This window comes from Myotis lucifugus, unplaced genomic scaffold (assembly GCF_000147115.1).
Source record: "Myotis lucifugus unplaced genomic scaffold, Myoluc2.0 scaffold_57, whole genome shotgun sequence".
Classification (NCBI taxonomy): Eukaryota; Metazoa; Chordata; class Mammalia; order Chiroptera; family Vespertilionidae; genus Myotis; species Myotis lucifugus.
This window is the reverse complement of record NW_005871105.1, coordinates 2,711,028-2,723,673: the sequence shown is the minus strand read 5'-3', so window position 1 is coordinate 2,723,673 and position 12,646 is coordinate 2,711,028. Positions and strand designations below refer to the sequence as shown.

The 12,646-nt window shown below is 43.3% G+C and overlaps 1 protein-coding gene across 3 annotated transcripts in view; it reads left to right on the top strand.

Moving 5' to 3' along the window:
* Window positions 1-8: 8 nt before the first annotated feature.
* FAM184A (family with sequence similarity 184 member A) overlaps window positions 9-12,646 on the top strand; it is a 78,520-nt gene continuing 65,882 nt past the window's right edge. For 2 of the 3 annotated variants that reach the window (XM_023754182.1, XM_006089213.3), the window contains exon 1: window positions 9-422. In XM_023754182.1, the coding sequence (XP_023609950.1) occupies window positions 267-422 (156 nt within the window). In that variant the 5' untranslated portion in view covers window positions 9-266. The remainder of the gene's footprint in view (window positions 423-12,646) is intronic. The other variant, XM_006089217.3, reaches the window with a different exon arrangement.

The following is a 12,646-nucleotide window of genomic DNA, read 5'->3' as shown; positions in this document are numbered from 1 at the left end:
TGGCCGGGCCGTGGCGTCTGTCCCGCGCCGGGGTCGCCCGCGGCCTCTGATCGGCGGGGCCGCCCCGTCCCTGGTCGGGGGTGACCCAGGGTCGCCGGCAGGAGGGCGCCGGCCGCAGCTGCCGGAGGGCGCGGGGTGTCGTGTCCCAAGGCAGCCCCTCCGGCTCCTGCCTCCCGGACGCCGTTGCTCCGCGGGCCGCCTCCTGGGCGCAGGGGCAGGTGCCCGGGGCGCGGGGACAGGTGCCCCGGCCGGGGTCCGCGGGGAAGATGGCGACCCCGGGCATGAGCTGGCAGCAGCACTATTACGGCGGCTCGGCGGCCGGGGCGGCCAAATTCGTGGCCTCGCAGCAGGCGGGGCACAGCCTGGACTACAGCCCGGACCTGCACCTGAAAATGAGCAAGAAAATCGCCCAGCTCACCAAGGTAAGGGGGCGCGGGGGTGCGCGGCGGGACCCGGTGCTGGCTGCGCGGGGTGCACCTGCCGGCTGGGAGGCTGCGCGCCCCGCTCCCGGGGCGAGTGGATGGGGGCTGTTTTGGGGGAGCAACCACCGGAGACTCGCCTCCAGGAGCCGTTCAAACTTGGGTAGGATGCTGGCGGCATCAGTTTGCAGGAGACAGCTCAGAGGCACGGCCGGCCGCGTTTATGGGACTTGCACCCCGCCGCCCTGTAGGGATTAGCCGGCTCCGGCTCCGAACAACTCAGGATCTACTTCCTTTATTCTACGGTCATCGATCCCATTGGTTTTGCTCGCCTGCCTGTGCCAAGCGAGGCATTATACTCCACCAAATGAAGTATTGTACCCCAACATGACCCGGAATCTTCGGAATTAATCAGTATCACTAGTTCCCTAGTTAAAGGGAGAACAAACCTTGCAAGCAGTGTAGGAGGGTAAAACATACCTTGCCTGTCGTTTGGGGGATTTAATGAGTCATTCCTTATCCTGACAAAGTGTCCAACAAGGTTTATGAGATGAATCGTCTCTGTATTTAGTTAACTGTTCCAGTCCATCAGAAAATAATTATCAAGGGGCAAACAGCCGGCACATTTGGCCACCTGTCGTTTTGGATGGTGCTTGGATGGGGAGCGTTACAGGCTTAGTAAATGTTGTTAAGGAGAAAGAGTTGGTATCTGTGAAGCAAGAGCAACTTAGATCATCTTGCCCTGTTTTAGATCTCAGGAGCAGTCTCTCAATACCCACTTGATGGTTTCTGAAAATTAGGTGAAGTGATAGATCTTAATGCGATTAAGTTGATTCAACTAACCACTTGTTACGAGTGTTGGTATGCTGAAGAGATGGGCATTGTGGGGCTTTGTCACTAGGGAACCTCCAAAGTCGGACTCTTCTCACTCCAAAATTCTCATCTAATTCCATTACTGGTTGGCACTTTTGAGAGAGAAAAGGAAGACAAGAGTTGGAAGAGAGGGAAAGAAGGACATGGGAGTGAAAAAGGGATGAAGAGGATAAAAAGATTTTGGTGAAGAATTGCGATTGAGGGTAGGAAGACAAGTACCACCAAGGATGAGGGATCAAATGGAAGAGACAGGCAGGAGTGCGCGCACTCAGCCATGCAAAGCAAGGCAACGTTTGGTGAAGTTTTGCTTGTTGTTTTATGTCAGCACTGTCTTGGAGGTTGAGTATGTGTCCAGTTTTTACTGTTTCCTCTTGTGACAGAGGGTCCCCGAATTCAGAGAAAGAAAGGCCCAAGAAGGAATGATATGATACCACCCAAACATGTACAGTATACCTTTGGGAGCTACAAGCCAGGCTTCTTGAAATCGGGTTTGATCTTCAGAACATTGATGTCCAACACAAAGCCCATGGATGTTTGTTTATTCCTATCTTCTCTTATGGTGTGTCCGTAACATCCATTGTTCTTATTTTAGATCGTGCCCTCCAGAGCCCTGCTCTAAGTAGTAGGAACCCCTAATACGTTGGTAGCGACACTGTGCACCGTTCTACAGAAGTTTCTCATCTCTCCAGTAAACTGCTTTTCTTTTTACTTACACTTTTTCAACTCCCTGTTCTTTTATCAGAAAAAAATAAAGTAGCACAACTGTGTAAGGTGGGAGTGTTGTTAGCAGCTACTGTCACTTTCTCTCTTTCCACTACTGGCCTCACATCTAAGGAAGCAGAGGACTGCCCCCATGGCCGTGTCCTCATCACGGCTTCAGTGCGGCACCTAATCTTGACTGTTACACGGACTCCTGATTAGTGTTTATAGTTACAGTCTCTAACACTTGCACCACCCACTCCTCTAAGCGCCTCAGACATTTAAGCTCTCACACTCGTTCCTTAGCCTTGGCACTATTGACATTTTGGACTGGACAGTTCTGTGTTGGGAATGGGCGGGGCTGTCCTGTGCATTGCAGGATGTTTAGCAGGTGCCACCTAGTAGGGTCCAGTGACACCTACCTCCCCACCCCCTTACACAGTCGTGACGATAAACAGTGTCCAGATATTGACAGATGTACCTGGAGTGAGAGTTGAGGGATCATCCCAGATTGAGAAACACTGAGTTATACTGAAATGTCTAGCATTTCTCCCACCCCTGTCTCATGCCTTTATTTCTAAGATAAAGCGTGAGAATGAAACAGTCTGATAGTAGGGTTTTGTTGCAGCCAACCTGCTTTAGTTTGTGAAGCATACCATAAGACCTGCTTCTCTAATGTACCGTTCTGGAAACTGTCAGGTTTTACAATCACATACACATTGTAAATACTATAACATGCAAATGCTAGCATGAGTAATACATCAACTGTTACACCTTACTGGTATTTGCTGTATAGAAGTTTCACTCATGATGAGTTTATTAATAAATTTACATTAGCATAGGTTTGTTAATAAAACTGTGGCTGGGACTTGACAATAGCTTATACTTCAAAGTTAGACATTATAAAGGTAACCACTACATTGAAATGGGTCAGTAGAACCCAACTCTTCAGCGTTATGGTCAGCATGGCTTGGTAATCTGACACACTGTCTTGAGTTCAAACTCCTGCTCTGCCACTTACTAGCAGCGTGACCGTGGGCAGGTCACTGAAGTCGGAGCCTCAGTTCCTTAGTCTTTAAAGAGGGAGGATGATACTATAACTCTCTGAGATACCAGGCTCTTAATTCGGGCTGGTATTAAGTAAAAGAGATATTATATGCCAACAAACAAAGTATTTGTAAAATACTGGATAATATATTTATCAATGTTCCTCTTTTAAAAAAAAATAAACCATTCTACATTTAATAGCATTATGGATATAGTACTTCTTTTGAGAATTTTCTGCTAAACTTTAAAAAATATGTATACTAATTTTTCTTCTATTTGAAAGTTTAACTTTTTCACATTTATTCTGCTTTGTTGTGGTACAGCATTGAAAAATACAACATGTGTTTGGCAGAGATTTGGCTGGCTGTGGAAGGAAAAGGATGAAAGCAATCTATATTATAATTTTGCACACAGTAGGGCTCAATATATTTTTAACTAAAAAGCCATCGGAGCTGCAGATATATTGGTTGAGATCCTGTTTCCTAAGAACCTGACACAGCAGCCATCTCATGGAAAGGAGAACAGTGGTCCTTTGAGCACCTGTTATGTAAGAGGCACTTCGCTAAGTGTTAGAGATGCAGCAGAGAGCAAGGCACAGTCTCTGCCTTTAAAGCCAGTCGATTATATGTAGGTTGCTCATGTCAGATTTTATGAATTTCTATCTATTAGATTCTTGAATCATGTTGTGGCAAGTTTCTGGATTTGTTAATGGCCGAACCATCTTAGGATTGGCAGAGCAGCTGGGTGGATTGAATTCCGTTTTATAGGATCCCATTTGTGTACTTCTCTATTCTCCACGGTGTTGGCTCTTTAGCGCTTTGGGTTGAAAAGCAGGACTTGTGGATGTAATAATAAAGCAGCTTTTGTGACCCACTGTCCCTTTCAGTTTACTCTGTGAGGTCCGTTCATCCCCTGCCCATGGATCAACCTGACTTTTCTGGTTGCTTTTAGATCATGCAAATTGTTCTTCAGTAGGTAAGTTGCAAAGGTCTCAATTTGATCGTCAAGATGTCCACTACCAACAAATAAAAACCCCGCAGCAGCTGAGCTAAGGATCAAGCTTCTACCTGTGCTCACTCCCTAGCTCTGCCAGTAGCAAGGAGGAAGCCAGTACTTGGGAAGTGGGCATCATGACTTTTTTCCTTCTGATTGGGCTTTCTGCTCCTGCTTTGTCTTGCCAGTCCTGGTTTCTGACCCTCCCAAGTTGGACAAGGGAGAAGGGAAGCGAGGAAAGAGGAGCAGCAAATGTGGTTTCTCTAACTTCCACCTCAGTTGCTCGAGATCCCTCACCTCCCTTTGCTTGGCATTGAGAATGTGTCTAAATTCTGGCTGGTTGCTTGCTCCTTCCTCAGCCTCTTGGATCTGGCAGGGACCTTCATGTTCACTTTGCTGAGGTCTGTTCAAGCTCCAGGTAACCCTCCTGGATGAATTTGGGTGACCCCACCCCAGCTTCCCCTGTCTCTTTTCCCTAAGGCCCACATTGGTCGATAGGTAGCACTCATTCTTTGCCCAGGCAACCTCTGGAAGTGGTCCCAATTCAGCCATCTCTCATTTGCCCTCACAAGCCTCTTTATCCAGCTCCTCATCTTTAGATTTCCCGGGGATGAGTCAGGTACCAGTTCAGTTGTGTTCTTCATCATGTGTGAGACACATATCAAGCTCTTCAAGTGGTCCCATCAGAAGCTTTCCCCCTAGACTTTAGGTGAAGGGTAAGCATCCACCGCCACCCTTTTCCTTGGGGCAAGAACACTTGTTCCCAGAACACTCCCCAAGGAGCACTGCTCCAGAACCCTCCTCTGTGACCTGGAAGCTTCTCTCCTTGGCGTTGTGGGTAGGAGGTAACACGCCTCAGCATCTCTCTCTGTAGGCTGCCTTTGGAAATTTTGAGACTGCTTTGGCACCTGCTTTGGAACATCGATTGTCTTGGGTTCTCAATAGAAACTTTCCTTTTAATATCCTGTTGTGTTTACTGTTCGCCCAGTACCTCTTAGTTGATTGCACTTTCGATATAGTTCAGTCCATTTATCACTTGCAGACATAATTAGCATAAGGTAGAGTACTGTAAGGCTCCAAGAGCAGCAAGTGGTTGCTCTGTGTTCCTTATGCCTAGCATTACGTCTTCTCATTTCTCTAATTTGACTGTAAATTCCTCAGCTGTAGAGACTGTAGCATATTTTATGTGATTTTAGTATGAATACTTTGCACATAGTATAAAAGCTTAGTAAATATTTATTGAAGATGATGATGGTGGTGGTTATGATGATGCTATTTCAAGTAATTTTGTTATACAGTAGAGAAAGTCAGTAGTAGTCTGAGGAATTGTGTCTGCTTGTCTTCTGGGTTAATGCTAGGTCATTTCAGCCAAGTTAAATCACTCTTAAATATTTAAATGTTTATTGGCTTCCTTTTAAACTGCTTTCATAATATACTTATATTTTTGATGCAAAAATAAAAATATAAGCACTCTGTTTAAATATAAATATCATTTGTCATTTCAGAGATAGGTAATTGATATACCATATTCTTAACAAATAAAGTCTTATGATCAGTCATTTAATACTAACTCTGCTTTTACTATATCAATAACTAGAATGTGTTTAGATATTACCAAAACCAGTGATATTTTCAAACAGTCCTTTTTTGTACATTAAGTACACGGGACTGTTCACTTGTTGGCTTGTTTGAATTACCTAGGTACTATTTATAATATATTCAGTTTTGGTTATGATGTGTTGTTTTAGCTTAGAACATGCTAAATGCGACATCTTTTTTTCTTTCTTTGTTATATTGTAGCTTTGCTATGTTATTATGCAGTAGCTTGAATGTAATCTTTTTTTAAAAAATATTTTTATTGATTTCAGAGATAAAGGGAGAGGGAGAGAGAGAGACATCAATAATGAGAGAGAATCATTGATCTGCTGCCTCCTGCATGGTCCCTACTGGGGATCAAGTACATCCCGGCATGTACTCTGACCTGGAATCAAACCATAACCTCCGGCTCAACCACTGAGCCACACCAGCCATCCCTAAACTAATGTGTTTACATGTAAACCATGCTGTTTATAAATTACATGGAGTCCTTTATCCCTTTCAAGCCATTGTTCTCATCTCGGTACAAGTATGGGAGATTAGGCCAAACCTATGCTAATCCTGTGGCATATGCTGACATTTTATTTCTGAATAAATTCTATTACTTTTTTATTTGCAGTGTCTCTCTTTCTTATAAAATGAATTACAAAGTTTGACTGTTTACATATTCTAGACATTGGGCTTTCTGGTTGGAAAGATTTCACTTATTCTGCTGAATGTGCATCTGCGTGTTCATAGGTCTTTGCATTTTTCATCCTATTTCTCCTTCAGCACAGTCTTACCAGAATCTCATTTCTTTCAAAAAACATTTCATAACCAAAACACTGAATAGTATTTCATTCTTATTCTTAGATCGTTTGCTTATATAAACAGAGTATGTGTAATTTTGAGGGGAAATTGTGTGTTTGTGTGTGTATGGGTGTGTGCCGAATATAGTGCTCTACTCAGAGTAACAAAAGAAGATATACTTAAATATGACTAAAATAGAGCATATGGGTCCATATGGTTGGTAAACTTTTGTCAAATGCCTAGTCCATAAAAGATACTATACTAGGCACCATTTGTTAACAATATTAATTTACTGTTCCATTTTTAAACTATAAGGTTTTCTTCTTTTTTTCCAATAGACTTGAGAAAATGTGACGAGAATAAAGCAGGTGAACATTTTAATAAAACGATTAATTTTACATGACATACATAAAATGTTCAGGTGTGAGCAACTTTTTCTGTCTGGCTTGTTTTGGGTAGAATTTATATATCTGGTTTTCTTAGATAAAGAAACTAGGCTAGTGCCTTCCAAATTCTTCTTTAATGAGTGTTTTAAGAATAACTTAAAGAATAATGGACACCTCGATAGCATCATTGTCTAGGGCAGTGGTCGGCAAACTGCGGCTCACGAGCCACATGCGGCTCTTTGGCCCCTTGAGTGTGGCTCTTCCACAAAATACCACGTGCGGGCATGCACGTATAGTGCGATTGAAACTTCATGACCCATGCGCAGAAGTCGGTATTTTGTGGAAGAGTCACACTCAAGAGGCCAAAGAGCCGCATGTGGCTCGCGAGCCGCAGTTTGCCGACCACTGGCTAGGGGGAAGGGAAATTCCAGTCTTCTGAATCCCAGGAGCTCACGGGTCTGTATTAAGTTTAGGTCTCATGGGCAGAGAGCCACATGCCCAGATTCATGTGACTCCTTGTGGCAGCTGTGCCCACCATGTGGGTCAGAGGTGGGGTTTCCCGATTAGATACAGTATGGTTTGAATTTCAGCTTCCCTCCTCACCAGTTTGTGACCTTCAGTGTTTTACCCTCTCAGAGCCTCAGTTTCCTCATCTGTAAAATGAAAATAACAAAGCCTCTCTCATAGAATCATTGAAAAGATTAAATGAGATGATTTATGTAGGAGAAGTCAATAAAGGTCAGTTTCTTCTCACTCTCCCCTTTGGTTCAGACTCTGCTGACATTTATGTTTTATATGTTACAATTATGTTTTATATGTATTTTCCCTTTTGATGCAGATGTGTGCTACAGTATTTGGGACCGCAGCTATCAAAAGTAAATTTGAGCAGCAAATAAAATACAGTTGATTCTCATTATTTGAGAGAGTCATGTAGTATCAAGTTATTCCAGGGGAAATACAGGGTTATGTTTCTGACACCCACTGGTCATATTTTCATCAATCAATATCTAACCTTGTTTTAGGTGCGTTTCCGTTTAAAGACACCGTATTTAATACACATTTTTTATTAACAGTGAACTCCGGCCAACTGCACTGGAACTCATGCCAGGAGAAAGCTTATCTAACGTACTGTGTTAGACTTTTGAGGTTACATATAAATTGTAGCAAGTAGGTGGATTTGGAAATATGGAACCCATGAATAACGAGGATGCACTGTATCTAAAAATGGATGCAGAACTTTGCATCTGCTGTTTTCTTAGCCTCAGCTCTGGTTTGTCAGCTGTTGTCACGGCTTGTGGGACTGTGACTCTTATTACCACCTTAAACACTCTCACATGAGTGTGACTTTGACTCTTATTATCTCCCTAAAAGATAATAAGAGGGGTGGGTGGGGCAGCGGGGGCGGAAATACTCATCTTTTGTGTGATTGCCAATCACCTAGCAGCCACCCTGGAATTATAAGCATGGGATAAAATTGCAAGCAGATTCTCTCCTTGTATGTAAATTGTAATCTTCCTAAACTGAACCCGAATCTACCACATTGCCCTAGGTCAGTGGTCGGCAAACTGGCCCCTTGAGTGTGGCTCTTCCACAAAATACCACATGCGGGCGCGCACGTACAGTGCGATTGAAACTTCGTGGCCCGTGCCACGGGGCCAAAGAGCCGCATTTGGTTCGCGAGCCGCGGTTTGCCGACCACTGCCCTAGGTCATAAAAGGAATAAAACATAAATTTTTCCATGGGGTGTAGTGAAGCCTTTAAAAATATAATGACGTTTTAATTTTGTTAAAGTTTTATTTTTTATGTTTAGCATTTGCTTAAAATATGTTTGCAGTTACTCCCTTCCCAGCACGAACTGTCAGTGTAGGAGTTGGTTTGGGTAAAAGCCTTTGTCTAAGTATCTGAAATAACCAAACATCTTACACTCTCTGAAGCTAGAGCGCATTTGGTTGGAAGTTTCTGCAATTTACCCAACATAGAGACAACTTTAAAGAACTGCTAGTTTGAATAGAATGTCTTTGGCAGATAATTGCTCTTACTGTTTTCTGTCCTGACACTTCTTGCTGGGTAACAAATTACCCCTAAGTTTAGCAGCTTAAAACAACAAACATTATTTCACACAGTGTCTGAAGCTGGGGGATCCACTTAGCTGGGTGGTTCTGGCCAGGGCTTCTCATGAGGTTGCCATCAAGCTGAAGACTTGGCTGGGCTGGAGCTTCCACGTGGGAGTTCACGCCTATGGTTGTTAGGATGAGACTTAAGTTCTTCACTACATGGGCCTCTCTGTGGCAAGTGATGCAAGGGGGTGGGAGAAGAGAGACCGAGATGGAAGTGTTAGTTTTTTCATAACAATCTCAGAGTGTCACAGCATCACCTTTGCTGTATCCTGTTGGTTACACAGACCACCGTAGTATAATGGAGGAGGTGACTGCACAAAAACTTGAATATCAGGAGACAGAGATCATTGGGGGCCATTTTATTTTATTTTTTTAATATATTTTATTGATTTTTTTTTCGAGAGGAAGGGAGAGGGATAGAGAGTTAGAAACATCGATGGGAGAGAAACATCAATCAGCTGCCTCCTGCACACCTCCCACTGGGGATGTGCCCGCAACCAAGGTACATGCCCTTGACTGGAATCGAACCTGGGATCCTGCAGTCCACAGACCGACGCTCTATCCACTGAGCCAAACCGGTTAGGGCTTGGGGGCCATTTTAAAGGCTGGTCACACCAAGAGAGCAACAGAATTGATGGGAGAGATACAAAGAGTTCAGAGAATTTGAGGTGAACGTGTATAGTCTAATAGAAATATTTAGCCAACATTTGCATATGTGTCTTAAGCTAAAAGGAGAGATTCATACTAGAAATGAAAATTTAAAAGCCCTTAGCACATAGGTGGTGATTAAAATCATGAGTGGTTGAGACCTTAAGCAGAGTAGAAAACATTTAGAATAATTGCTAGGGGAAGGAGGAGAAAATAGCTGACCAGAGACAAGTGAAAAGATCAGGGAGACATGTCGTTGTCCCAAGAACAAATTAGATGCGACACTTGGTATCAGCTTGAATGCTTTGCCGTTTTCTGTGAAGTCCTATGCAGTCCTATGGGGAGGACCATTGTTTACCGAACGTAGAGAAGCAGGCAGGTTGTTAAAGGATTAATACAGAGTCTGAGTTTTGCCTGGGAGGTAGAGCAGAAGAACTTGGGTTTAAGAGAGTTCAAGAGCTGGATAGAGAGTATTTTGGTTAATTTACCATTAGCTATGTGCTGCTGGGAAGGAAGTGAGGCTAGGATGGAGCCAACAGATAGGAAAATGTAGGAGTCGACAGGACCATTGGTGTGTATGTAGATAACACCCAGAGGTCAAAGGATACTAGGGGCTATCTTAAGACTTCTTAGATGGAATAAGTTATAAGAACATCCAGGGTACAGTCTTGAGAATGTTTATTAGGGAGCGGAGGTTATTAGAGTCAGGAATCCCAAAGAACTATCAGTCTGGTCTTTCAGATTCCTCAAGCGTTTTGAAAACTCCAAAGGCAATAGCAGGGTTGGGATAGGAGGGAAGTTTGTGAGTCTCAGGCCTGAATCTGCACTGCATGTGGGCAGTGACTGGATGATTACTGTGATGATAGGACAAGTCATACATCAAATGGCATTTTTCACTCTGGGGGAATCCTGTGTGAAATCCAGTCTGTTATGTCCAAAATGGCAAGTCCAGAGTGCATCTTGGAAGCTTCAGGCAAGCTCACATCTCTGTCCCTGGACCCCAGCTCCCAACGCAGGCCTCTGCACTATCTAGCTCATCCACAGGCAGCTGTGTGCTTCCCTTTCCTGGACACTCAGCTTTATGCTTGCTCTATAGAACTCTCATTCCATGCTGAACAAATGTCTCTGCAGCCACATCGCTTCATAAAACACTCTTATCTCCTTACTTTAATTGAAAACCTGGCTCTCTTCCCAAGATACTGCTTTTCTGCTGCCTTTGCACGTGACCGCTGTGTTCACCCATCTCATTAAGCGGAGGTCCTGGAGATGACATCTTCCTTCTAGCTCTCACTGCAGCTTGTAACCGTGGCTCCTAGACTCATGTAAATGTAGATCTTGAGGTTTAGGCCCATTGCTCTTCTACCTGGACCCGTCCTTGTTGCTTCCACACTCAGCAGAGAGTCACTGTCCATGGGTAGTCCATCTCCATCCTAGCCCCACAGTTCTTTTTTAAAAAAATATATTTTTATTGATTTCAGAGAGGAAGGGAGAGGGAGAGAGAGAGAAACATTAATAATGAGAAAGAATTATTGACCGGCTGCCTCCTGCACGCCCCCCACTGGGATAGAGCCAGCAACCTGGGCATGTGCCCTTGACCAGAATCAAATCCAGGTCCCTTCAATCCGCAGGCTGAGGCTCTATCTGCACCAAACCAGGTAGGACTAGCCTCACAGTTATTGACCTCTTCAAGCTACTCAAACACTTTTCCTCTCAATCTTAAATTCCAGAATAACCACAGAGAAGGTATTCTCTAGTTGTTGACTAAATGAATGAACTTCTTAACCTTTCTTCTTTGTCTTCCTCTTTCCAATTTTGCCCATCTCCAGGCAGGCCCTTTGGTTCTTTGTCCATTTTTCTCCCTATTCATCAGCCCCTCCTTTCTTCACTGAATTCTTTATCCATCCTAGACTGCTCGGGCTCTTATTCCAGCCACTGTCTTGACAGTGCCTATAGCTCCTTTGCCCCATAATTTTCTACTACACCTTCCAGAACTAGCCAGAGGATATATTGACAGATATACAGCTTGCTCACCCTCAACAAGTGTCAGTAAAAGAGCAGTATCCCCAGGCAGCTCTTTATTGACACATGGAGGGCACAGACAGGCAGGGTGAAAGTAGAGGTAACACGAGGGAGACCTTGGATGGGAAAGAGCTCTAGGAGGAAGCTTTGAATTGTAACGGAGAGGACCTGATTTTAACTGAACATTTTCTGAAAAGACTAAACTTTTATAGAAGTGGCAAAACACTTTGAAACATCAGGATTAAATTTTTCTCTTCCAAGTAGTTACACAAAGACTCAAAGAAAACAGTTCTATCAGGAAAATGAAGACCTTGATTTTTTACACTATGAATTGTGAGTGACCAATTTATACCTATTAAGTGTAGTAATAAGTTATAAAATAGCCTATATTTATAAAAGTGCAATTGTTTGAAGAGTGTATATTAAGATTATATATCAGGAAGCTAAGGAGAAAATAAACAAATGGGACTACATCAAAATAAAAAGCTTCTGCACAGCAAAAGAAACCATCAACAAAACAACAAGAAAGCCCACTGCTTGGGAAAACATATTTGCCAATGTTATCTCTGATAAGGGTTTAATCTCCAAAATGTATAGGGAACTCATACAACTTAACAAAAGGAAGATAAACAACCCAATCAAAAAATGGGCAAAAAACCTAAATAGACACTTTTCAAAAGAAGGCATACAGAAGGCCGAGAGATATAGGAAAACATGCTCAAAGTCACTAATCATCCAAGAGATGCAAATCAAAACAACAATGAGGTATCACGTCACACCTGTCAGAATGGCTATCATCAACAAAGGACAAGCGCTGGAGAGGATGTGGAGAAAAAGGAACCCTCTTGCACTACTGGTGGGAATGCAGACTAGTGAAGCCACTGTGGAAAACAGTATGGCATTTCCTCAAAAAATTAAAAATGGTACCTCCATTTGACCCAGTGATCCCACTTCTAGGAATATATCCCAAGAAAACAAACACCAATCAGAAAGGATATATGCACCCCTATGTTCATAGCAGCACAATTTACAATAGCTAAGATTTGGAAACAGCCTAAGT